General features: G+C 52.6%; 1 protein-coding gene across 1 annotated transcript in view; it reads right to left on the bottom strand.

Moving 5' to 3' along the window:
* The window catches only part of ptgir (prostaglandin I2 receptor), an 84,543-nt gene extending 60,128 nt beyond the window's left edge, over positions 1–24,415 (bottom strand). The window contains exon 1 of the mRNA XM_072490137.1: positions 22,362–24,415. Coding sequence (XP_072346238.1) covers positions 22,362–23,192 — 831 coding nt within the window. The 5' untranslated portion in view covers positions 23,193–24,415. The remainder of the gene's footprint in view (positions 1–22,361) is intronic.
* Between the last annotated feature and the right edge of the window lie 1,614 nt (positions 24,416–26,029).

The raw sequence follows: 26,029 nt of genomic DNA, 5'->3' as shown, positions 1-26,029 counted from the left end.
TCTTCTGTATCTCTGTAAAAGTCCAAACAAATTCCTAATAAGTGTGTGTTTTATCATGCGCTACCTCAGCATGTAACATACCAAGTGAGGTTGTCAGATGACGGCGCTCCATCTAAAAGTAATTTTGAAAGGCACTTACAGGAGCTGCACAGCTCACCCAGTCCTGAGCGCTGCGCCAACATTCTAGGGTCAGGTTGCAGGAGAGGGATGTGGGCAGAGTCCAGGGTTTGATCGAGACCAGGCCAAAGAGGTCATCAACTCCTCACTTGGTTCCTCGCGAGGTCAAAGGAGCATTTTACCTTGGGGCAATTTCAATCCAGCTCCCTGGGTCAAACCTTGCAGCTTGGACCTGTCCTGGGAGTGTTTGATGGGGACAGTGTAGAGGGAGCTTTACTCTGTATCTAACCCCGTGCTGTACCTGTCCTGGGAGTGTTTGATGGGGACAGTGTAGAGGGAGCTTTACTCTGTATCTAACCCCGTGCTGTACCTGTCCTGGGAGTGTTTGATGGGGACAGTGTAGAGGGAGCTTTACTCTGTATCTAACCCTGTGCTGTACCTGTCCTGGGAGTGTTTGATGGGGACAGTGTAGAGGGAGCTTTACTCTGTATCTAACCCCGTGCTGTACCTGTCCTGGGAGTGTTTGATCGGGACAGTGCAGAGGGAGCTTTAGTCTCTATCTAACCCCGTGCTGTACCTGTCCTGGGAGTGTTTGATGGGGACAGTGCAGAGGGAGCTTTACTCTGTATCTAACCCCGTGCTGTACCTGTCCTGGGAGTGTTTGATGGGGACAGTGCAGAGGGAGCTTTAGTCTGTATCTAACCCCATGCTGTACCTGTCCTGGGAGTGTTTGATGGGGACAGTGTAGAGGGAGCTTTACTCTGTATCTAACCCCGTGCTGTACCTGTCCTGGGAGTGTTTGATGGGGACAGTGCAGAGGGAGCTTTACTCTGTATCTAACCCCGTGCTGTACCTGTCCTGGGAGTGTTTGATGGGGACAGTGCAGAGGGAGCTTTAGTCTGTATCTAACCCCGTGCTGTACCTGTCCTGGGAGTGTTTGATGGGGAAAGTGTAGAGGGAGCTTTACTCTGTATCTAACCCCGTGCTGTACCTGTCCTGGGAGTGTTTGATGGGGACAGTGCAGAGGGAGCTTTACTCTGTATCTAACCCCGTGCTGTACCTGTCCTGGGAGTGTTTGATGGGGACAGTGCAGAGGGAGCTTTAGTCTGTATCTAACCCCGTGCTGTACCTGTCCTGGGAGTGTTTGATGGGGACAGTGTAGAGGGAGCTTTACTCTGTATCTAGCCCCGTGCTGTACCTGTCCTGGGAGTGTTTGATGGGGACAGTGCAGAGGGAGCTTTACTCTGTATCTAACCCCGTGCTGTACCTGTCCTGGGAGTGTTTGATGGGGTCAGTGCAGAGGGAGCTTTACTCTGTATCTAACCCCGTGCTGTACCTGTCCTGGGAGTGTTTGATGGGGACAGTGCAGAGGGAGCTTTAGTCTCTATCTAACCCCGTGCTGCACCTGTCCTGGGAGTGTTTGATGGGGACAGTGCAGAGGGAGCTTTACTCTGTATCTAACCCCGTGCTGTACCTGTCCTGGGAGTGTTTGATGGGAACAGTGCAGAGGGAGCTTTAGTCTGTATCTAACCCCATGCTGTACCTGTCCTGGGAGTGTTTGATGGGGACAGTGTAGAGGGAGCTTTACTCTGTATCTAACCCCGTGCTGTACCTGTCCTGGGAGTGTTTGATGGGGACAGTGCAGAGGGAGCTTTACTCTGTATCTAACCCCGTGCTGTACCTGTCCTGGGAGTGTTTGATGGGGACAGTGCAGAGGGAGCTTTAGTCTGTATCGAACCCCGTGCTGTACCTGTCCTGGGAGTGCTTGATGGGGACAGTGTAGAGGGAGCTTTACTCTGTATCTAACCCCGTGCTGTACCTGTCCTGGGAGTGTTTGATGGGGACAGTGCAGAGGGAGCTTTACTCTGTATCTAACCCCGTGCTGTACCTGTCCTGGGAGTGTTTGATGGGGACAGTGCAGAGGGAGCTTTAGTCTGTATCTAACCCCGTGCTGTACCTGTCCTGGGAGTGTTTGATGGGGACAGTGTAGAGGGAGCTTTACTCTGTATCTAGCCCCGTGCTGTACCTGTCCTGGGAGTGTTTGATGGGGACAGTGCAGAGGGAGCTTTACTCTGTATCTAACCCCGTGCTGTACCTGTCCTGGGAGTGTTTGATGGGGTCAGTGCAGAGGGAGCTTTAGTCTGTATCTAACCCCGTGCTGTACCTGTCCTGAGAGTGTTTGATGGGGACAGTGTAGAGGGAGCTTTACTCTGTATCTAACCCCGTGCTGTACCTGTCCTCGGAGTTTTTGATGGGGACAGTGCAGAGGGAGCTTTACTCTGTATCTAACCCTGTGCTGTGCCTGTCCTGGGAGTGTTTGATGGGGACAGTGTAGAGAGAGCTTTACTCTATCGAACCCCGTGCTGCACCTGTCCTGGGAGTGTTTGATGGGGATAGCGTGGAGGGAGCTTAACTCTGTATCTAACCCCGTGCTGTACCTGTCCTGGGAGTGTTTGATGGGGACAGTGTAGAGGGAGCTTTACTCTGTATCTAACCCCGTGCTGTACCTGTCCTGGGAGTGTTTGATGGGGACAGTGTAGAGGGAGCATTACTCTGTATCTAACTCAGTGCTGTACCTGTCCTGGGAGTGTTTGATTGGGACAGGGTAGAGGGAGCTTTACCCTGTATCTAACCCCGTGCTGTACCTGTCCTGGGAGTGTTTGATGGGGACAGTGTAGAGGGAGCTTTACTCTATCGAACCCCGTGCTGCACTGTCCTGGGAGTGTTTGATGGGGATAGCGTGGAGGGAGCTTAACTCTGTATCTAACCCCGTGCTGTACCTGTCCTCGGAGTTTTTGATGGGGACAGTGCAGAGGGAGCTTTCCTCTGTATCTAACCCTGTGCTGTGCCTGTCCTGGGAGTGTTTGATGGGGACAGTGTAGAGAGAGCTTTACTCTATCGAACCCCGTGCTGTACCTGTCCTGGGAGTGTTTGATGGGGACAGTGTAGAGGGAGCTTTACTCTGTATCTAACTCCGTGCTGTACCTGTCCTGGGAGTCTTTGCTGGGGACAGTGTAGAGGGAGCTTTACTCTGTATCTAACCCCGTGCTGTCCCTGTCCTGGGAATGTTTGATGGGGACAGTGTAGAGGGAGCTTTACTCTGTATCTAACCCCGTGCTGTCCCTGTCCTGGGAGTGTTTGATTGGGACAGGGTAGAGGGAGCTTTACTCTGTATCTAACCCCGTGCTGTACCTGTCCTGGGAGTGTTTGATGGGGACAGTGTAGAGGGAGCATTACTCTGTATCTAACCCCGTGTTGTACCTGTCCTGTGGGGGTTTGACAGAGAGGAGAGTCGTTTCTATCCCTCTCTTTGCTCAGGGACAGAGTGCAAACAGTGACGGGCCATGTTCTCAGAAATTCTGTTTATTAACTGAGTGGTTTCCTGGTTCCCTTCACTGGGCTGTGAACACTCAGTCAGATAACGTGCAACTAAGGCATCTTAAGGCCAAACCAAGCTCAGAGCAGAGTTTTTCCTGTGATAGAATTGACCCGGGTTAGTTTTTCCGTGACCCATTGAGCTTTCCGTTCTGATCAGTGCTAATCTTTCTCCCCACCTCCGTGAGCCTCACGGCTTTGATGGAACAGAATTCAGTTTGTAAGGCGGCATGTAGCTCATGCTGCAGCCGAGAGCCAGTGCAGATGTTGAATGAATGGTTGGCCGTCAGTCACAATCTGCCACGGTGCTTGGAAAACGGCTACTGAGATAGGCCTTTAAACCAAGGATCATTTAAATGGTTTGGAAAGAAACATTTGGCCTTCCCTCAGCCTCTATTCGTTAGAGTGAGCCGACATTTGCTGTTTAACACAGACAGACACCCACAAGACCTTCCATCAGAGAATGGAAACATGGCTTTTAATAGCAACTTCTGCAGTGAAAGTAGGCCATTAGCTTCCTGCCCCCGACTGATGACGTCACACTTGTGGCTAAGCCGACAACACCCATTTTTCTAACACCATTAATGTAGTCAATGCTCCCAAGGTTCTTCCCAGGACTGTTAATAAACACAATGGGCTGGATTCTCCGGTTTGCGGAATAAGTGCTGATGCCAGCCTGGGAACAGTGGCGTTTTACGCCAGAAATAATGGCGGCGCCCCCACACCTATCCTTCGTCCTATGTGGGGGGGGGGCTAGCAGCTGCGCAGCGTAATGCCCCTGCGGATACGGCCGAAGGATCGCCGGATCCGTGGCCGCACGTGCGCACGGTGGCGCCTGCGGCATCCGCCCTGTGCAACAGCGGACCCAGCCTGCCCCAAACTGCCCTCCTGTAACCAGCCTCACCACTCCCGGACCACCCTCCACCAGTGCCCCCAGCCCCGCCAAAGACTGCCCTGCCCGCGGGACGGCTCCCCCCCACCCCCGGCGGCACGGGACTCAGGCCGCCACGGCTGGGTTCCCGAACGTTGTGAGCAAATGCGCCCCATGCCCTCGGGACGTCGGCACATCGGGGGCGGAGCCTCGGGGAGGGCCATGCATGCGGCGGGCGTACGCCGTTTCTGAGGGGGTGGAGCATCGCAAGGGCGGCCCCTGCCCCCGATTTCAGCGCCAACGGGGATTCTCCGGCCGATCGCGACTTTGGCGTCGGCAACCGGAAAATCCTGAATTTGTCACTGAGTCATACAAGAATATATTAGGGCCAGTCACCGAGGGCCAGTCACCGAGGGCCAGCCACCGAGGGCCAGCCACCGAGGGCCAGTCACCGAGGGCCAGCCACCGAGAGCCAGTCACCGAGAGCCAGTCACCGAGAGCCAGTCACCGAGGGCCAATCACCGAGGGCCAGTCACCGAGGGCCAGCCACCGAGGGCCAGCCACCGAGGGCCAGCCACCGAGGGCCAGCCACCGAGGGCCAGTCACCGAGGGCCAGTCACCGAGAGCCAGTCACCGAGAGCCAGTCACCGAGAGCCAGCCACCGAGGGCCAGTCACCGAGGGCCAGTCACCGAGGGCCAGCCACCGAGAGCCAGTCACCGAGAGCCAGTCACCGAGAGCCAGTCACCGAGGACCAGTCACCGAGGGCCAGTCACCGAGGGCCAATCACCGAGGGCCAGTCACCGAGAGCCAGCCACTGAGGGCCAGTCACCGAGGGCTAGTCACCGAGGGCCAATCACCGAGGGCCAGTCACCAAGGGCCAGTCACCGAGGGCCAGTCACCAAGGGCCAATCACCGAGGGCCAGTCACCAAGGGCCAATCACCGAGGGCCAGTCACCAAGGGCCAGTCACCGAGGGCCAGTCACCAAGGGCCAATCACCGAGGGCCAGTCACCAAGGGCCAGCCACCGAGAGCCAGTCACCGAGGGCCAGTCACCGAGGGCCAGTCACCGAGGGCCAGTCACCGAGGGCCAGTCACCGAGGGCCAGTCACCGAGGGCCAGCCACCGAGGGCCAGTCACCGAGGGCCAGTCACCAAGGGCCAATCACCGAGGGCCAGTCACCAAGGGCCAATCACCGAGGGCCAGTCACCAAGGGCCAGTCACCAAGGGCCAGCCACCAAGGGCCAGTCACCAAGGGCCAGCCACCAAGGGCCAGTCACCGAGGGCCAGTCACCGAGGGCCAGCCACCAAGGGCCAGTCACCGAGGGCCAGTCACCGAGGGCCAGCCACCGAGAGCCAGTCACCGAGGGCCAGTCACCGAGAGCCAGTCACCGAGGGCCAGTCACCGAGGGCCAGTCACCAAAAGCTGAGGCGGGATTTTTAAGGTGTGCCTTTAAATGAGGAGAGCAAGACAGCAGGGGAATTCCGGAGCTGAGGAATCCTCTCTTGTGGGAGATGGTCATTCCCTGGCACTTGTGTGGCACGACAACTTGCCACTTGTCAGCCCTGGAGGCCGGGATGTGTTCCCTCTGTCTGGGGAGGGAGGGGGGGGGGGGGAGTCTCGAACAAGGGGTCACAGTCTCGGGATACAGGGTGGGCCATTTAGGACTGAGAAACCCCTTCTCTCAGAGGCTGGTGACCCTGTGGAATTCTCCACCACAGAAGCTGTGGAGGCCGAGTCACTGAATATAATTAAGAAGGAAATAGATTTCTAAACTCTCGGTGTCGGGGGGGGGGGGGGGGAGCGCTGGGAGTTTGGAGTTGAGATAGAGAATCAGCCATGATCATGTTGAATGATGGGACAGGCTTGAAGGGCCGAATGGCCTACTTCTCGGTTTTCTAGGTTTCTAAGTGAGGGGCGGACTGCAGGACAGAATTGGAGGAATGTAAATGGAAGGTTGTGGGGTTGGAGGGGATTACAGTCATAGCGAGGAATGAGGCCATGGAGAGATTTGAAAACAAGGTTGAGAATGACAAGATGAGTGGTTGGGCTGGACTGGGAGCCAATGTGAACTGTTGGGGCGGCAGAGGGGGGGCGGATGAGCAAATGGAACAAGGTAGGGCAGGGTAAGCTGCGTTTCAGCTGAGCTGCTGAGACAAAGGTCTCGATATGACACTTTTAGCACAGGAAATGTCACAGAGCGAATCTTAAGTTCGTGCGAAGTGGAAGGTCTAGATATTAATAAAACTAGAGATAAGTGGAGCTGACAGTAAAAACTACTTTGCTGTCATCTGTCACACTGACTTCAACATTCATCCCAAATGGAGTCATTTGTACAATTGAGAAAAGTTAAAAGTAATTAAGCTTTGAAATACAAGGCATGATCGAACCAAATTGGGACTGAGTTCCGTGACGAGCGGATTTAGCTGGGTGTTGCCCAGCGCCCGCAGTGCCGAGAAAGACCACGTTATCTGCCCCTCACTGCAATGGCAGCTCGGTAGCATACTGGTTAGCACAGTTGCCTCACAGCTCCAGGGTCGCAGGTTCGATCCTCTGCTGGGTCACTGTCTGCACGTTCTCCCCGTGTCTCCGTGGGTTTCCTCCGGGTGCTCCGGTTTCCTCCCACAGTCCCAAAGATGTGCAGGTTAGGCGGGTTGGCCATGATAAATTGCCCTTAGTGTCCAACAAAGTTGGGTGGGTTTACAGGGTAGGGTGGCGGCGTGGGTTTGGGAAGGGTGCTCACACCTCCACCCTAGACTCATAGAATTTACAGTGCAGAAGGAGGCCATTCAGCCCAAAAGGTCTGCACTGTAAATTCTATGAGTCTATGATTCTTCCTATTGGGACTCTGTTTCAATTCGCGGCCATGGGGAGCTCCCCGCAAAGGCCGCACTTAGACCCATTTCCTACACCGAGGTGCTCCACTCACCAGAACTCCTCAGTGCAGGAAGAGATCGGGGTGCCAACCCCCCTCCCCCCCCAAAGCCCCAACTAACTTATAAGGGGATCGTCAGGGCGGGGGGTGGAGGGGCGCGCCCCACCTCTCACACGCTGCACCCTTATCAAACACTCCCAGGACAGGTACAGCACGAGGTTAGATACAGAGTAAAGCTTCCTCCACACTGTCCCCATCAAACACTCCCAGGACAGGTACAGCACGGGGTTAGATACAGAGTAAAGCTCCCTCTACACTGTCTCCATCAAACACTCCCAGGACAGGTACAGCACGGGGTTAGATACAGAGTAAAGCTCCCTCTACACTGTCCCCATAAACACTCCCAGGACAGGTACAGCACGGGGTTAGATACAGAGTAAAGCTCCCTCTACACTGTCCCCATCAAACACTCCCAGGGCAGGTGTAGCACGGGGTTAGATACAGAGTAAAGCTCCCTCTACACTGTCCCCATCAAACACTCCCAGGACAGGTACAGCACGGGGTTAGATACAGAGTAAAGCTCCCTCTACACTGTCCCCATCAAACACTCCCAGGACAGGTACAGCACGGGGTTAGATACAGAGTAAAGCTCCCTCTACACTGTCCCCATCAAACACTCCCAGGACAGGTACTGCACGGGGTTAGATACAGAGTAAAGCTCCCTTTACACTGTCCCCATCAAACACTCCCAGGGCAGGTGTAGCACGGGGTTAGATACAGAGTAAAGCTCCCTCTACACTGTCCCCATCAAACACTCCCAGGACAGGTACAGCACGGGGTTAGATACAGAGTAAAGCTCCCTCTACACTGTCCCCATCAAACACTCCCAGGACAGGTACAGCACGGGGTTAGATAAAGAGTAAAACTCCCTCTACACTGTCCCCATCAAACACTCCCAGGACAGGTACTGCAAGTGGTTAGATACAGAGTAAAGCTCCCTCTACACTGTCCCCGTCAAACACTCCCAGGACAGGTACAGCACGGGGTTAGATACAGAGTAAAGCTCCCTCTACACTGTCTCCATCAAACACTCCCAGGACAGGTACAGCACGGGGTTAGATACAGAGTAAAGCTCCCTCTACACTGTCCCCATCAAACACTCCCAGGACAGGTACAGCACGGGGTTAGGTACAGAGTAAAGCTCCCTCTACACTGCAGACTCCCAATGAAACCGCTCGGAAGGCCTGTGGAGCCTCAGCTTCAGTGGTCCCCAGGAGGCACCTCAGTTGAACTGGCCGATTTTTCAGAACGCCTTGAAGAATGTTGGCGACATGGCACTGGCTCCCGTGGGACAGGCTGCGCTGCACATAGGGGAAACATTGACCGTCATAACAACACTGGAAACATGAACCAACAGCTCTTGTATACACATCATTGTGAACCGGAATTCTGTCTGAGAACACCTGAGTGTTCTGCCTCTTGGCTGATAATCTCTCTTTATTGCTTAATTCATGATTCAATAAACTATGTTCCTTCGCTCGAGTGCACTGCAGGTGAAAGGTGATGCAATCTTTTATTACTTAGTGACAGTGCATATGTGCACTTGTCTCTTTCAGCACGGAGTACTGCTCTCCCAACTCTTGCAGCCTCTCAACACAGGCGCCTGCTGTGATTCATTGGGCAGTGCATACTCGGCTCTGAGTCAGCATTGCCACTTCGAGCCTCACTCTCGCAACCTGAACACAGAATCCAGCCCAACACTCCCAACTCAATGCTGAGAGAGCCGTCTGGCTGATTGCTCGAACCTGTCTGCCCCTTTGAGTAAAGAATCCTGCGCCGAATCTCCGACAAAGCGTTATCCCTGGTGTCCTGAGCAGCACTTTTATTTTATGGGGAATGGGGCATCACTGGGCCGGGCCAGCATTTGTTGCCCATCCCTAATTGCTCCTTGAAACTAGTGTCTCGCTCGGTCATGTTTCAGAAGGGCAGTTAAGAGTCAACCCCGTTGCTGGGGGGTCTGGAGTCACGTGTAGGCCAGGCCGGGTAAGGCCGGCAGATTTCCTTCCCTAAAGGGCCATTAGTGAACCAGATCAGATTTGACCACAATCGACAATGGTTTCATATCTAACACTGCTGGAGTGCTAATTTAAAGATGGTCTGAGTGTCTCCCTGGCAACGGGGGCGTTCTGTCAGAAAGCTTATTTTGAGAAATTCTGCCTTGTTCATTAACAGCTCCTCGCTGTTCTTCATGACTCCCGCCAGGTCACATGGAATCTTTACAGTGCAGATGGAGGCCATTCGGCCCATCGACTCTGCGCCGACCCTCTGAAAGAGCACCCTATCAATGCCCACTCCCCCTCCCTATCCCCGTAACCCCAACTAACCTACACACCCTTGGACACTAAGGGGCCATTTATCGCGGCCAATCCACCTAATCTGCCTATCTTTCGACAGTGGGCGGAAACTGGAGCACCCGGAGGAAACCCACGCAGACACGGGGAGAACGTGCAGACTCCGCACAGACGCCGGGAATCGAACCCGGCTCCCTAGCGTTGTGAGGCAGCGGTGCTAACCACTGTGCTACCATGCGGAGGATAATAATGTTCCTATGGCAACCTGATCCAACACAACATTGTGATTCTCACAATGGCATAGCTGTTATTGGAAAAGTAATCGGCTGATCGAGAATCAACTTTTGGAACCAGTAAATGGCAGCCCCAGATGCAAGTGGATGAAGGAACACGGTGTGCGCATCATGGAAGCTACGATCCGATCCACCAAGAACTTACTGGATGGTGGGATGGGTTCGAGGTGCCGATTGGCCTACTCCTGCGCAAAAATATTTTCATAGCCATGTTTAACCAACAAGAGGAAGTCAACGTGGTTAGCATTTGTCCACTGATATCAGGATCACTGGTTTAAAGCATCGGCTTTTTGTTAAATCTCCCCCAAAATATTCTTGGGTGATTTTTATTTGACTTTCAAAGACAAACATAGAAAAGGGCGGAGGAGGAATTGGGGGTGGGGGTGGGCGGGGGCTTCTGTGGGGGAAATTCTCACAGTTCAACACCCTCAAGAGTGTCAAATTAGAGAGGGGCAGCATGGTAGCATTGTGGATAGCACAATTGCTTCACAGCTCCAGGGTCCCAGGTTCGATTCCGACATGGGTCACTGTCTGTGCGGAGTCTGCACATCCTCCCCGTGTGTGCGTGGGTTTCCTCCGGGTGCTCCGGTTTCCTCCCACAGTCCAAAGATGTGCAGGTTCGGTGGATTGGCCGTGATAATTTGCCCTTAGTGTCCAAAATTGCCCTTAGTGTTGGGTGGGGTTACTGGGTTATGGGGATAGGGTGGCGGTGTTGACCTTGGGTAGGGTGCTCTTTCCAAGAGCGGGTGCAGACTCGATGGGCCGAATGGCCTCCTTCTGCACTGTAAACTCTATGATATCTATGAAATCTGTCGAGAGAGATGGTGACATATTGTTAATGTCACTGAACCAGCTATCCAGAGTCCCCAGGCTAATGTTCTGACACAAGTTCAAATCCCACCACGGCAGCTGGTGGAATTTAAATTAAATTAATTAAATAATTATTTAATAATTTAAATTCAAATAATAAAATCTGGAGTTGAAAGCTGGTCTCAGTAATGGCGACTGTGACAACAATCATCGATTGTCGTTAAAAAAAACCATCTGGTTCACCAATGCCGGCGTTAAGGGAGGAAATCTGCCGTCGTTACCCGGTCTGGCCTACACGTGACTCCAGGCCCCACAGCAATGGGATTGACTCTTAACTGCCCCGCTGGAATGGCCGAGCGAGATGCTCAGTTCAAGGGTAATTAAGGATGGGCAATAAATTGGTAGCCTTGCCAGCGGCAACCACAACCCCCAAAGTATTGAAAACAATCTCTCTGACCTCAGCTTCCTATTATGAAAACATTCAGCCCTAACTCCCCTCCCCTCTCAGGTACAGAGGAACTTCGACGCACCAGCAGGCACGTAGATAGCTCCGCCTCCATTACTTTATCTCCCCTTATCAGTTCACACATTTCTCATCTCCTGCGTTTATCTAACTTCCTCTGAAAGCTATCACTGCTCCACCCTGCAACATCTTCAAATGACAGCTAATTCTACATTCTCATCGCTCTCAGGGCAAAGAGCTTACTCCTGAAATCCTGAATGCCATTATTGGTTTGGGACTGATACAAAGCCAAAGGGAGAGAGTGGGGCAGTGGGATTAGTTTGGGATTGATACAGGGCTATGGGGAGAAAGTGGGGCAGTGGGATTAGTTTGAGATTGATACAGGGCTATGGGGAGAGAGTGGGGCAGTGGGATTAGTTTGGGGATTGATACAGGGCTATGGGGAGTGAGTGAGGCAGTGGGATTAGTTTGGATTGATACAGGGCTATGGGGAGAGAGTGGGGCAGTGGGTTAGTTTGGGGATTGATACAGGGCCATGGGGAGTGAGTGGGGCAGTGAGATTAGTTTGGGATTGATACAGGGCTATGGGGAGTGAGTGAGGCAGTGGGATTAGTTTGGATTGATACAGGGCTATGGGGAGAGAGTGGGGTAGTGGGTTAGTTTGGGGATTGATACAGGGCCATGGAGAGTGAGTGAGGCAGTGAGATTAGTTTGGGATTGATACAGGGCTATGGGGAGTGAGTGAGGCAGTGGGATTAGTTTGGATTGATACAGGGCTATGGGGAGAGTGGGACAGTGGGATTAGTTTGGGATTGATACAGGGCTATGGTGAGTGAGTGAGGCAGTGAGATTAGTTTGGGATTGTTACAGGGTTATGGGGACTGAGTGAGGCAGTGAGATTAGTTTGGGATTGATACAGGGCTAAGGGGAGAGAGTGGGGCAGTGGGTTAGTTTGGGGATCGATACAGGGCTATGGGGAGAGAGTGGGGCAGTGGGATTAGTTTGGGATTGATACAGGGCTATGGGGAGAGAGTGAGGCAGTGGGATTAGTTTGGGATTGATACAGGGTTATGGGGAGAGAGTGAGGCAGTGGGATTAGTTTGGGATTGATACAGGGTTATGGGAGAGAGTGAGGCAGTGGGATTAGTTTGGGATTGTTACAGGGTTATGGGGACTGAGTGAGGCAGTGAGATTAGTTTGGGATTGATACAGGGTTATGGAGAGAGAGTGAGGCAGTGGGATAAGTTTGGGATTGATACAGGGCTATGGGGAGAGTGGGGCAGTGAGATTAGTTTGGGATTGATACAGGGCTATGGGGACTGAGTGAGGCAGTGAGATTAATTTGGGGATTGATACAGGGCTAAGGGGAGAGAGTGGGGCAGTGGGTTAGTTTGGGGATCGATACAGGGCTATGGGGAGAGAGTGAGGCAGTGGGATTAGTTTGGGATTGATACAGGGCCATGGGGAGTGAGCGAGGCAGTGGGATTTGTTTGGGATTGATACAGGGCTGTGGGGAGTGAGCGAGGCAGTGGGATTAGTTTGGGATTGATACAGGGCTATGGGGAGAAAGTGGGGCAGTGGGATTAATTTGGGAATTGATACAGGGCTATGAGGAGAGAGCAGGGCAGTGGGATTAGTTTGGGATTGATACAGGGCTATGGGGAGAGAGTGGGGCAGTGGGATTAGTTTGGGATTGATACAGGGCTATGGAGAGGGAGCAGGGCAGTGGGATTAGTTTGAGATTGTTACAGGGCCGTGTGGAGTGAGCAAGGCAGTCTGATTAGTTTGGGATTCATTCTCTGGAGATTGTTGTCTTCAAATTAACCAGTTTGTCATAATATACACCAGTATATCATGGTGCAGACACACACACACTGATGGACACACAGTGGGACCAGTCAACACACACAACACCGCAGCCAATCACCAGTGAGAGCACATGCACTATAAAGACAGGGAACATCAGAGTTCCCGCTCATTCGAGTAGCAGCTAGCTAGGAGCACAGAGCTCACAGCCTGCTGACACAGACTTTCACCATGTGCTGAGTGCATCAACTGGTTAGGACAAGGCAAAGGTTTTTAGTTAAAGCTGGTATCGTATTTACCCACAGTTCAAGTATGTTTAAATAGTTAACCTTTTAATAAAAGAGTGTTGCACTACTTCAAGTGTTGGTGTCCTGTATGTGATCCAGAACACCCAACACATCATGATACCAGGAGTGGTTGCATACTAGCAATTTTTAGACCTACCTGCAAGTGATCTGCCTTCCGCCAGCATTCCGTCATCCTGCAACATGGACAACATCAGCCCGCCGCCGCCGCTCCGCATCGCTGGCAACCTCGGGGCCAACTGGAAGATTTTTAAACAACGCTTCCAGCTCTTCCTCGAAGCCACGGGCAGGGAGGGCGCCTCGGATACCAGAAAGATTGCTCTTCTCCTCTCCACAGCCGGGGACCATGCCATCCACATTTTCAACTCTCTCACCTTTGCAGATGACGAAGTTCAAGACAGTTCTCCTCAAATTTGACACTCACTGCAGCGTAGAGGTGAATGAAAGTTTCGAGCGCTACGTGTTCCAGCAGCATTTGCAGGGTAAGGGCGAACTTTTCCAATCCTTTTTAACGCACCTCCGCATCCTTGCGCAATCTTGCAGCTATGGGCCCACCTCCGACTCCATGATACGCGACCAGATCGTTTTCGGTGTTCAGTCGGACCCCCTACGTCAGCAGCTCCTCAAAATAAAGCAACTCACCCTAGCGACCGCCATCGAGACCTGTGTCCTACATGAAAATGCCACTAGTCGGTACTCCCATATACAAGCGGCTGAAACGGCGCGGCAAGGTCCCCACGAGGCGGAACGGGTCCAAGTGATTGAGCACCTCCAGGGTCTCAGCCTGGATGAGGGCGGCCATTTCGCGCGCTTTTTGCGGACTCCTGCGCTTGTACGCACCAAGAGGACGGCGACATGGAGGAACGTAATGCGCAGGCGCGCACCACGCAGGACCGCACCGCGCATGCGCGATGGCGCAGCGAACGTGCTGACATCACGACGTGCGGCAACTGTGGCTCCGCCCATTTAAAGCATCAATGCCCCGCAAAATCTCGACAATGCCTACGATGTGGAAGACTTGGCCATTATGCTGCCTGCTGTCGAGCAGCTCAGCCTTCCAATTATCGCTTCAGCCAGCCTCACAGGAATGTTCGGGCAATTCAACTCACGGTCACCGAGCCCGATGTGGACCTCCCACACAGCAGTGACACCGAGGACCCGAAGGCGTCTTTTCGAGTCAGTGTCGTAACGAAAAACAGGCTGTCCCCGAAGCAAAGACACCAGCCGCTGTCGGTATACAGCATCGTTCCAGACGATGAGTGGTGTGCCACCCTGACGGTCAACCGGTCCCAAATACGATTCCGCCTGGACACTGGTGCCTCCGCCAATCTCATTGCGTGGTCTGCTTTCCAAAGCCTTCGTGTCAAACCAGCCATCCGTCCATCAGCCTGCCAGTTATTGGACTACAATGGCAACATCATTCCTGCTACCGGCTCGTGCCAACTCGAAGTGATGCACAAGTCACGAAAAGCCATCCTTCCTTTCGCGATCGTGGGCTCCTCGAAGGACTCTCTGCTTGGCGCACAGGCGTGCAAGCTGTTGAACCTCGTTCAGAGGGTTCACTCTCTCTCTCCTGATGACACGTCTGCCTTCCAGGATGCTGACTTCAGGGCGCAACTCAACGCCATCATCGACCAGCACCGCAACGTCTTCGAAGGCATGGGCACGCTCCCATATACTTACAAGATCATACTCAAACAGAACGCCACGCCTGTGGTGCATGCACCTCGCAGAGTCCCAGCACCCCTCAAGGACCGCCTCAAGCAGCAGCTGCAGGACCTCCAAGACCAAGGAGTGATCTCCAGAGTTACGGAACCAATCGACTGGGTCAGTTCCATGATGTGCAGAAAGAAGCCTTCCGGTGAGCTCAGAATCTGCATTGATCCAAAGGATCCGAAGTCTCCAGTACCGGAGATTGGGCGGGGGCGGGAATCGGGCCGCGCCAGTTGGCGGGACCCCCCGTTCAATTCTCCGGCCCGGATGGGCCGAAGTCCCGCCCAGAAATTGCCTGTCCCGCTGGCGTAAATCAAAGCTGGTATTTACCGGCGGGGCCAGGCGGCGTGGGCGGGCTATGGGGTCCTGGGGGGGGCGCGGGGCGATCTGACCCCAGGGGGTGCCCCCACGGTGGCCTGGCCCGCGATCGGGGCCCACCGATCCGCGGGCGGGCCTGTGCCGTGGGGGCACTCTTTCCCTTCCGCCTCCGCCACGGCCTCCACCATGGCGGAGGCGGAAGAGACTCTCCCCACTGCGCATGCACGGGAAACTGTCGGTGGCCGCTGACGCTCCCGCGCATGCGCCGCATTTCCGCGCCAGCTGGCAGGGCAACAAACACCATTTCCGCCAGCTGGCGGGGCGGAAATCCCTCCGGCGCCGGCCTAGCCCCTCAATGTTGGGGCTCGGCCTCCAAAGATGCGGAGCATTCCGCACCTTTGGGCCGGCGCGATGCCCGTCTGATTGGCTCCGTTTTTGGCGCCAGTCGGCGGACATCGCGCAGTTGGGGGAGAATTTTGCCCCTGAATCTCAACACAATGAGGGAGTATTACCCAATCCCCAAGCGCGAAGAGATCACATGCGAGATGGCTTGGGCCAAGCTCTTCACCAAACTTGACGCCTCGAAAGGATTCTGGCAAATTCAACTAGACAGATCCAGCAGGAAACTGTACCTTTAATACCCCCGTTGGCAGATATTGTTACAAAAGGATGCCGTTTGGGATCATATCTGCTTCAGAAGTGTTCCACAGGATTATGGAACAAATGATGGAAGGCATTGAAGGTGTTCGCATCTATTTTGATGACATAATCATTTGGTCATGTCAGTCGCCTCCAGCGCGTGTTCAAACGCATACGAGAGCAGGGCCTACGCCTCAACAGGGCCAAATGTTCCTTCGGCCAGATGGAACTCAAGTTCCTCGGGGACCACATCTCCCAGTTGGGTGTGCGGCCGGATGCGGACAAGGTGGCTGCCATCACAGCCATGAAAACGCCAGAGGATAAGAAGGCGGTCCTCCTTTTTCCGGGCATGGTCAACTTCCTAGGGAAGTTCATCCCTAACCTCGCCTCTCATACCACAGCTCTCAGGAACCTGGTCAAGAAGACGACAGACTTCCAATGGCTTCCTGCCCACGAGAGCAAATGGACAGAACTTAAAACCAAACTTACCACGGCCCCGTTATTGGCCTTTTTTGATCCAGCGAAAGAGACAAAAAATTTGACCGATGCCAGTTAATCTGGCATTGGGGCAGTGCTCCTGCAACACAATGAGGCCTCATCATGGGCCCCCGTTGCATACGCGTCACGCACCATGACCCCCCACGGAACAGCGCCACGCGCAGATAGAAAAGGAATGCCTGGGCCTGTTGACAGTTGTCGTCAAATTTCATGATTATGTGTACGGCCTTCTCCAATTCACCGTCGAGACCGACCATCGCCGGCTGGTCAATATAATACAGAAAGACTTGAACGACATGACGCCTTGCGTCCAGCACATTCTGCTCAAACTCCGGCGATACGACTTTCAGCTCGTATACACCCCGGGCAAAGACCTGATCATACCCGACGCTCTGTCCAGGGCAGTCAACACCCCGTGTGACCCAGCGGGATTCGTCTGCCAGGTTGACGCCCATGTGGCCTTCGTGGCCTCCAATCTACCGACCACGGATGAACGCCTCGTCCAAATTCGACGCGAGACTGCGGCTGACCCCCTGCTACAGCGTGTCAAGCGCCACCTAACAGACGGGTGGCTCAAGGGCCAATGCCCGCAGTTCTATAACGTCAGAGATGATCTGGCGGTAGTTGATGGTGTCCTCCTGAAACTGGACCGCATTGTTATCCCACACAGCATGCGCCAGCTTGTCTTGGAACAGCTACACAAGGGCCATCTTGGCGTGGAGAAGTGCCGCCGACAGGCCCGAGAGGCAGTGTACTGGCCCGGCATTAATGACGACATCGCCAACACAGTGCTCAACTGCCCCACCTGTCAGCGATTCCAGCCGGCCCAACCACGTGAGACCCTACAGCCCCATGGGTTGGTCACGTCCCCTTGGTCCAAGGTCGGCATCGACCTGTTCCACGTGCTGGGCAGGGACTATGTTCTGATTGTAGACTATTTTTCAAACTACCCGGAGGTGGTACGTCTACACGACATCACATCGTCTGCAGTCATCCGTGCCTGTAAGGACACCTTTGCTCGACACAGCATCCCACTCACTGTGATGTCGGACAATGGCCCCTGCTTCACAAGCCAGGAATGGTCCAACTTTGCTAGGAGGTACAACTTTGTGCATGTGACACCCAGTCCCCTGTACCCCCAATCCAATGGCAAAGCGGAGAAGGGCGTCCATATAGTCAAACGGCTCCTCTGCAAGGCTGCCGATGCTGGGCCTGATTTCTACCTCACCTTGCTGGCCTATCGCTTCGCCCCACTGTCCACTGGCCTGTCGCCAGCCCAGCTGCTCATGGGTCGCACCCTGGGGACGACGGTGCCGTCCATTCATGTCCCAGACCTCGACCACGTTCCGGTCCTTTAACGGATGCAGCTGTCTCGTGCACAGCACAAGGCGGCTCATGACTCCCGTGCAGCTGATCTCCCTGCTCTGGCTCCAGATGACAACATCCGCATCCATCTTGCGGATGGTGGCTGGTCTGCAACTGCTGTGGTTCTTCGGCAGGTGGCTCCCCGCTCGTCCCTGGTTCGTCTACCGGATGGTTCCATTCTGCACCGCAATCGGCGTGCCCTTCGTCTCGTTCCGCACTCGCTACGTGATCCTCCGCCAGTGCCACGCCCTCCTGCTGACCCAGACCTGGACTATGCGGAGATTCCGGTCACTCTGCATCCTCCTCACTCTGACGCAGTCCAGCCCGCTCCTCAGCCGGCGGCTCCTGACCCACCCTTGGGGCGGTCAACCAGAATTCGTCGCCTACCTCAGAGACTTAATTTGCGAACTTTGCACTAATGGACTCTCTGGTCTGTTCTGTTCTTCCGTTTAATCGTTCAAATGTTTTGTATATAGTGTTCATCTCGTTATTTGTGTGACACACTGTTTTTTTCTGCACCAGGCACCTTCCCATGTAAATAGCTTAGTTTTATGTACATAGTCCTGTAAACATTTTGCACACACGTAGTCAGGAACATCCACCACACACTATTTATTGTCACGCAGGCACATTTGTTATATAAAAGGGGGGATGTCATAATATACACCAGTATATCATGGTGCAGACACACACTGATGGACACACAGTGGGACCAATCAACATACACAACACCGCAGCCAATCACCAGTGAGAGCACACGCACTATAAAGACAGGGGGCATCAGAGTTCCCGCTCATTCGAGTAGCAGCTAGCTAGGAGCACAGAGCTCACAGCCTGCAACACAGACATTCACCATGTGCTGAGTGCATCGACTGGTTAGGACAAGGCAAAGGTCTTTAGTTAAAGCTGGTATCGTATTTACCCACAGTTCAAGTATGTTTAAATAGTTAACCTTTTAATAAAATAGTGTTGCACTAATTCAAGTGTTGGTGACCTGTATGTGATCCAGAACACCCAACACATCAGGATCAGGGCAGTGGGGTTAGTTTGTGATTGATACAGGGCCGTGGGGAGTGAGCGAGGCAGTGGGATTAGTTTGGGATTCATACTCTGGAGTTTGCCGTCTTCAAATTAACCAGTTAATGAAGGATTATACTGTCCTCAATCTTCACTAAGTGAGAAGTAAGTACATTTACTCAGTGTAAAACTTAACAAGCGTATACCTCCTCACTCAACGGGACACAATTTTAACAAGTCTCTTTCTGGATGTGCTCAAGCGAAACTCCCATTAATGTCTGTTGTTTACCTCAGTGATGAGCATCTGTGCTGCTCAATAATTCAGTGTTGCCATTCACATTAGTCCCTGTCCCTCTGTTTGACAATCCCAATGGCAATATTCAATACTCCGGTAATGCAAAACAGCAGCTCATTACCAAGTGATACACACAACCAGACCAAGCAGATTCAGCTGGGGCAAGGACGTCAGCTGGCTGCACACCGGCCGCAAGGAAATTCCTTATTATCTAATTACAATTGTTCTTGAAAGCAATTAACTCATCAGCAGGGTCTGTGAAGCATCCACCAATTGCATTTAACCTTGTTGTTTAGTTTGCCAACTATTCCGGTCTGGAATTTGCCTGAAACGATTTTAATTTTTTTTAAAAATTGGCCGAATAATCACTTCTTTACCATCGTTAGAAGACGACGATGGTTAAAAGCTTGTGAGCAACTTGCGTTAAAATGTGCTTTTACCTTGTCAGAACATTCCCAGGTGCTTTACGGGAATGAAAGGTTTGCATTTACATAGCGCCTTTCAGAGGGTAGCACGGGTGGCACAGTGGGTTAGCCCTGCTGCCTCACGGCGCCGAGGTCCCAGGTTCGATCCCGGCACTGGGTCACTGTCCGTATGGAGTTTGCACATTCTCCCTGTGTCTGCGTGGGTTTCGCCCCCGCAACCCAAAAGATGTGCAGGGTAGGTGGATTGGCCACGCTAAATTGCCCCTTCATTGGAAAAAATGAATTGGGTACTCTAAATTTATATTTAAAAAATACATAGCGCCTTTTGTGACCCCAGGACACCCCACAGCACCAACAGCCAGTGAAGTACCTCTGAACAATAGTCACTATTGTAATCTCAGAACCGAGTGACCGATGTGTGCACAGCAAGATCCCACCCAAACTGCAATGTGATAATGGCCGGATAATCTGCTTCAGTGAGGTCGACTAAGGGATAAATATTAGGCAGGACACTGGAGGGACCATTCCCACCCCACCCTGCTCTTCTTCAAAACAATGGCACGGAGCGAACAGCTGAACTGAGCCGGCAGGGTCCTCGGGCAGGGTGGTGGTCACCGTAGCACTCCGGATTCTGGGCTGGAATATTAACTCACAACCTATTGTATCAAATACGCTGTTGGGTAACTTTACCAGGAGCTCCTCAAACCTGAAGCCCAAAATAGCAGAAAATAAATTGTGTCTTTTTGAAAACGTAATGAGCTTACCTCCCCAGGGCTTTGTGACATGAAAATAAACGGCGTTTTATAGATTGTCAGAGAATGCTGCATTTAACAAAAAAGGCATCCACTTGATTTAGGAGTTGAAGATTACAGTTGTTTATCACCGAGCTGTGACAAGGTGTTTTGACATAAACACCTTGGGCAGCACGGTAGCATTGTGGATAGCACAATTGCTTCACAGCTCCAGGGTCCCAGGTTTGATTCCGACATGGGTCACTGTCTGTGCGGAGTCTGCACATCCTCCCCGTGTGGGCGTGGGTTTCCTCCGGGTGCTCCGGTTTCCTCCCACAGTCCAAAGATGTGCAGGTTAGGTGGATTGGCCATGATAAATTGCCCTTAGTGTCCAAAATTGCCCTGAGTGTTGGGTGGGGTTACTGGGTTATGGGGATAGGGTGGAGGTGTTGATCTTGGGTAGGGTGCTCTTTCCAAGAGCCAGTGCAGACTCGATGGGCCGAATGGCCTCCTTCTGCACTGTAAATTCTATGATCTATGATAAAGAGAATTTATGCAGCATCTCATCAGATCTCAGGAATGCTTTATAGAGTGTAACAGCCACTGAATTATATTGTCAATTAAACAATAGCTCCGAGAGCATTCTGACCTGTTCTAACTTTAGAATCACTTAGGAAAAATCGATTGCCGACATGGGTGACATAAAATTTGACATGTTTGTTCTCTGGGTGTGGGTGCCGCGGGCAAGGCTGGCATTAATTGCCCCGAATCCTCGTCGCCACAACCGAGTGGCTCGCTGGGCCACTGCAGAGGGTGAGTAAGAGTCATTCTGGGACTAGAGTCACAGAGCTGCCACCACCATGTAAGGTAGATGGATTTTGTCCTCGAAAATGACACAATGGACGATCTGGGATGGGATGCAGGGGATTTAAGACACTCTCAACATACATTTGTGCGTACATAAAACCAAAATCCTGCAGATTCTGTACATGTGATATAAAAATGGAAAATGCTGGATAACTTAGCAGGTCAGGCAGCATCTGTGGAGAGAGAAAGACAGACCTAACGTTTCGAGTCCAATATGACCCTTCTTTGCAGTTACCCTTCACAACCTCATTTTCTACATCCAGCTTCTCCTCCCTCGCCACCCCCTCCCCTCGCCACCCCTACCCACCCACACCACCCCTACCTCGTATTACTGAACCTAAATTCTCAAACTGCCATGGCGGAGATGAGCACATAGAACATACAGAGCAGAAGGAGGCCATTCGGCCCATCGAGTCTGCACCGACCCACTTAAGCCCTCACTTCCACCCTATCCCTGTAACCCAATAACCCCTTCTAGCCTTTTTTGGTCACACAGTGGTTGGCACAGTTGCTTCACAGCTCCTGGGTCCCAGGTTCGATTCCCTGCTGGGTCACTGTCTGTGCGGAGTCTGCACGTTCTCCCCGTGTCTGCGTGGATTTCCCCCGGGTGCTCCGGTTTCCTCCCACAGTCTAAAGATGCGCAAGTTAGGTGGATTGGCCATGCTAAATTGCCCTTAGCATCCAAAAAGATTGGGTGTGGTCACGGGGATAGGGTGGAGGTGTGGGCCTGGGTAGGGTGCTCGTTTCAAGGGACGGTGCAGACTCGATGGGCCGAATGGCCTCCTTCTGCACTGTAAATTCTATGCTTCTAAGGTTGCCCCCTGGGAGCATGTAAATGGTGAGTTCACCTCAGTCTCTTCAAATGCCCAGCAAAGTTTCACAGGACAAGTTGTTTCGAAATTTACCAGCAACATTTGGAGATCATTGTACTTTTGCAAAATGCACCTTCACAATAACTGCATGCGTTTCCCAGAATTAAACAGAACCAGTAAAAAAAACAAACTTGGTAATGGAAAACTTGTCCGAACTGGTCCTGTACATCTTAAAATGAAAGCCCTGTACCACAGATTTTTACTGGAACTTGAACATTCTAAGGCTGGTTTTCTTACGAACGGTCAAGCATTTTGAACTGTTTTTTGTCACTGGGATTTGAGCATTCGGAGCTGGTTTTCTTACTGGGATTTCTATGGGAATTCTACTGAGCAGACATTAAAAATACTGGGCTTACCGTGAGTGGCAGGGAGCAGATGGCGAAGATCACAGTCATTGCAGCCAGCAGGATGAGATGGTCTACTTCCTCCTCCCTTTGACCGAACCAGCTCTTCCTCCTCCTCTGGGAAGAGGGTACCGATCCCCTCCTGCTCCGTTGGCTCCGGTGCATCTTGCAGAGGCTGATGATGACCGAGCCGTTGCATACCAGGATGGCCACGATCAGGCAGGAGATGAGGCTGGCGTAGAGCAGGGAGAAGCCTACTGCAGCTGAATTGCCGGGCTCCATCTGCAGGAAGCACCAGGTGCCCGGGCAGTACTGCCGGGGCTCCCCGAAACCGACAAAGGGCAGGATGCAGAAGGAGGCAGCGAAGGCATAGGCGACCGGCAGACAGACCTTGGCAAAACCCCTGCCCATGTGCTGGGAGTAGAAGTAGGGGTGGCTGATGGCCAGGCAACGTTCCACAGCCATGGCAAAGAGGATGAGGGTGGAGGCCATCCCGAAGAAGGTCATAGCGAAGGAGAAGAAGTCGCAGAGGGTGTGGTCGCCCACCAGACCCACCAGGGACCTCTCCCGGGCGTAGGAGATGAAGACAACCGGGCTGAGGAAACAAGTGCCCATCAGGTCCGTGACTGCCAGCCCGGTCACCAGGATGCAGAAGACGGAGGATTTAGTCCGGATTTCCTTCCTGTGCATCCCCAGCAGCACCAGGGCCAACACATTACCCACCAGCCCACCCGAGAACATTAGGATGCTGACCACCGGCTTGCTGTCCTCCAGGATCTCAATTGTGGTCTGACAAGTCCGATTATTCTGACCATTAGCCTGCAGGTCAGGAGAGTCACCCATTCTCCACTTACTGAGAGAGAGCGAGAGAGAGAGATACCGACTGAGAGAGAAATAGATTACTCAGAGAGAGAGGGAAAGGGCGATGGAGAGAGGGAGACTCACTAGGAGAGAAATAGGTTACTCAGAGAGAGAGGGAGATAGAGAAAGTTACTCACAGAGAGAGAGAGGAAAATTGCTCAGAGAGCGAGGGCGACGGAGACAGAGAAAGTTACGAACCGAGGGAGAGAAAAATAAGTTACTCAGAGAGGGAGATAGAGAAAGTTACTCACAGAGAGAGAGAGAGAAAAATTACTCAGAGAGGGAAAGTTACAAACAGAGGGAGAGAAAAATAAGTTCCTCGGAGAGAGAGGGATTAATACTCACCGAGAGAGAAATAGGTTACTCAGAGGGAGAGGGAGAGAGAGAAAGTTAGTAACAGAAAGAGAGAGAAACATACATTACTCAGGTAGAGAGGGAGCGATAGAAAGTTACTGACAGAGAGAAAAAAATAAGTTACTCAGAGAGAGAGAGAGAGAGAAAGTTACTGAGAGAGAAAATGTTACTCAGAGAGAGAGGGAGAAAGTTACTAACAGAGAGAAAATATTACTGAGAGAGAGGGAGAAAGTTACTAACAGAGAAAATATTACTGAGAGAGAGGGAGAAAGTTACTAACAGAGAAAATGTTACTCAGAGAGAGAGGGAGAGAGAAAGCTACTTACAGAGAGAGAGAGAAAGATAAGCTACTCAGAGAGAGAGGGAGAGAGAGAAAAATACGTTATTCAGAGGGACAGAGAGAGAAAGTTACTAACAGAGAAAATGTTACTGAGAGAGAGGGAGAAAGTTACTAACAGAGAGAGGGAAATAAGTTACTCAGAGAGACAAATAAGTTACTCAGAGACAGAGAAAGTTACTAACAGAGATAGAGCGAGAAATAAGCTACTCACAGAGAGAGACAAATAAGTTACTCAGAGGGAGAGAGAGAGAATGTTACTAAAAGAGAGAGAATTTGTACTCACTGAGAGAAACAAGCTGCTCACACAGAGAGAAATCTCTCAAAGTTCTTTGATGCTCTCCCCCCCACCCCCCCGTGTCTCTATCTGCACACATTCACTCTCACGTCCAACCTCTCAAGGGGATGGTTGGCAGGTTACAGGGCTTTGAGAGTGGTCGGGATCTGCACTCGTTCACCCACATCCTCTTCTCTTCTCTCCCTCTCTCTCTCTCTCTCTTGCTTCATGTACCGAGCCTGGGAGCGCTCCTGCCTCATTTGTATCTGAGAGTTTAGAGGCGGGACCGCGTCCACAGCCACCAATTTCCCCATAACTCTTCAAACTGCTCCGCCCTCCAGCATGAAGCAGCCAGAAAGCGAACAGGGAGCGAGATTGCAGGGGTACAGCACCGATTCAGAGTGCTCCATCAGCGCCCCTTGGCCCACCCAGGGTCCAGAGAGGTGCTATATAAATGCACATGTCTCTCCTTTTCTCCATCTATTTTTTTTCCCACAGAATAACCCAATCCTTGCCAGCTGGCACTCGGTCTGTACTTTGTCCTGCAGTGCTGGGGTGTTGCACACCTCACAGAATCACAGCATTTGTATCACAGCACTGTTGCAGGGCAGAAGGAGGCCATTCGGCCCATCATTCCACTGCACAGGCTCTCCGGATGAGCCTAGAATCCCTTCTGCGCAGAAGGAGGCCATTCGGCCCATCGAATTTACACCAACCACCTGAGAGAGCGCCCTACCTCGATCCACTACCCTCCTCCACCCCGCCGCCCTACCCCCGTAACCCCACCTAACCTCCACATCATTTGGACACCAAGGGGGAATTTTAGCACACTCAATCCACCTAACCTCCGCATCTTTGGATGCGGGTTTGGTGCAATGCATTTGACGCCGTTCCCTCCACCTTCTCCCCGTGACCCAGCACCTTCTTCCCCTTTTTCCTAAACGTAACCCTAACTTTGACTGATTCCTTTTACGACCTGCCCCCGACGCGTTTTTGGGGAGTCGGAGGAGGGCAGAGGAGGTCCTGGAGGGTGGTAGGGCTTGGAGCGCGGCGAAATCGCAGCTCTACGCTTTACCTGAAATTGCGGAACCGGCGCTGCAATAGCACCATACCCCCCCCCCCCCCAATCCCCCCGAAAGTGGTCACTCTCGTGTGAACCTAAGCAATGAGCTATTTGACTGGGCGAGGCATCACCTCCCAACCACACTTCCCCCCGCCCCACATGTTCAAACGTCAGTGCTCAGCAAAAACACGGGCAGACTTTCAGAAGGAGCATCGACTGAAATCCTACCTTGCAGCTGCACAGAGGGGGCGGGGGGGGGGGGGGGGGGCAGAGTTGCTGCGGGAACGAGCGCCCACTTTTTACACACATATTGTAGTCTGAACAATGGTACAGGATCCAACATTCTGTCCTCTCCTAGTCTTGCTGCCAGCCATTGGTGTGTTTGGAAGGATTTTGTAGGTTGATGCTCAAAACTGTTTGGTGGTGTAGTAGTTTTGTCAGTTGACTAGTAATCCTAGAGGCCCCCAGGTTAACGCTCTGGGAGGGAGGAGGGTGGGGGGTGCGGGGAACAGGGGTTCAAATCCCTCCCCGGCAGCGAGTAGAATTGTAATTCAATGAATACAATCTGGAATTGAAAGCAGGTCTCAGTAACGGCGACCGTGACAACTATCATCGATTGTCGTAAAAACCCATCTGGTTCACTGATGTCCCCCTTTAGGGAAGGAAATCTGCCGTCCTTACCCGGTCTGGCCTACACGTGACTCCAGACCCACAAAGCAATGAGATTGACTCTTAACTGCCCCTCTGAAATGCAAAACTAAAGAGCTGGTCATTGACTTCAGGAAGCA

Source organism: Scyliorhinus torazame, chromosome 25, assembly GCF_047496885.1.
Source record: "Scyliorhinus torazame isolate Kashiwa2021f chromosome 25, sScyTor2.1, whole genome shotgun sequence".
NCBI classification, from domain to species: domain Eukaryota; kingdom Metazoa; phylum Chordata; class Chondrichthyes; order Carcharhiniformes; family Scyliorhinidae; genus Scyliorhinus; species Scyliorhinus torazame.
The sequence above is the reverse complement of the archived record's forward strand: the minus strand, read 5'-3'. Positions and strand labels throughout refer to the sequence as shown.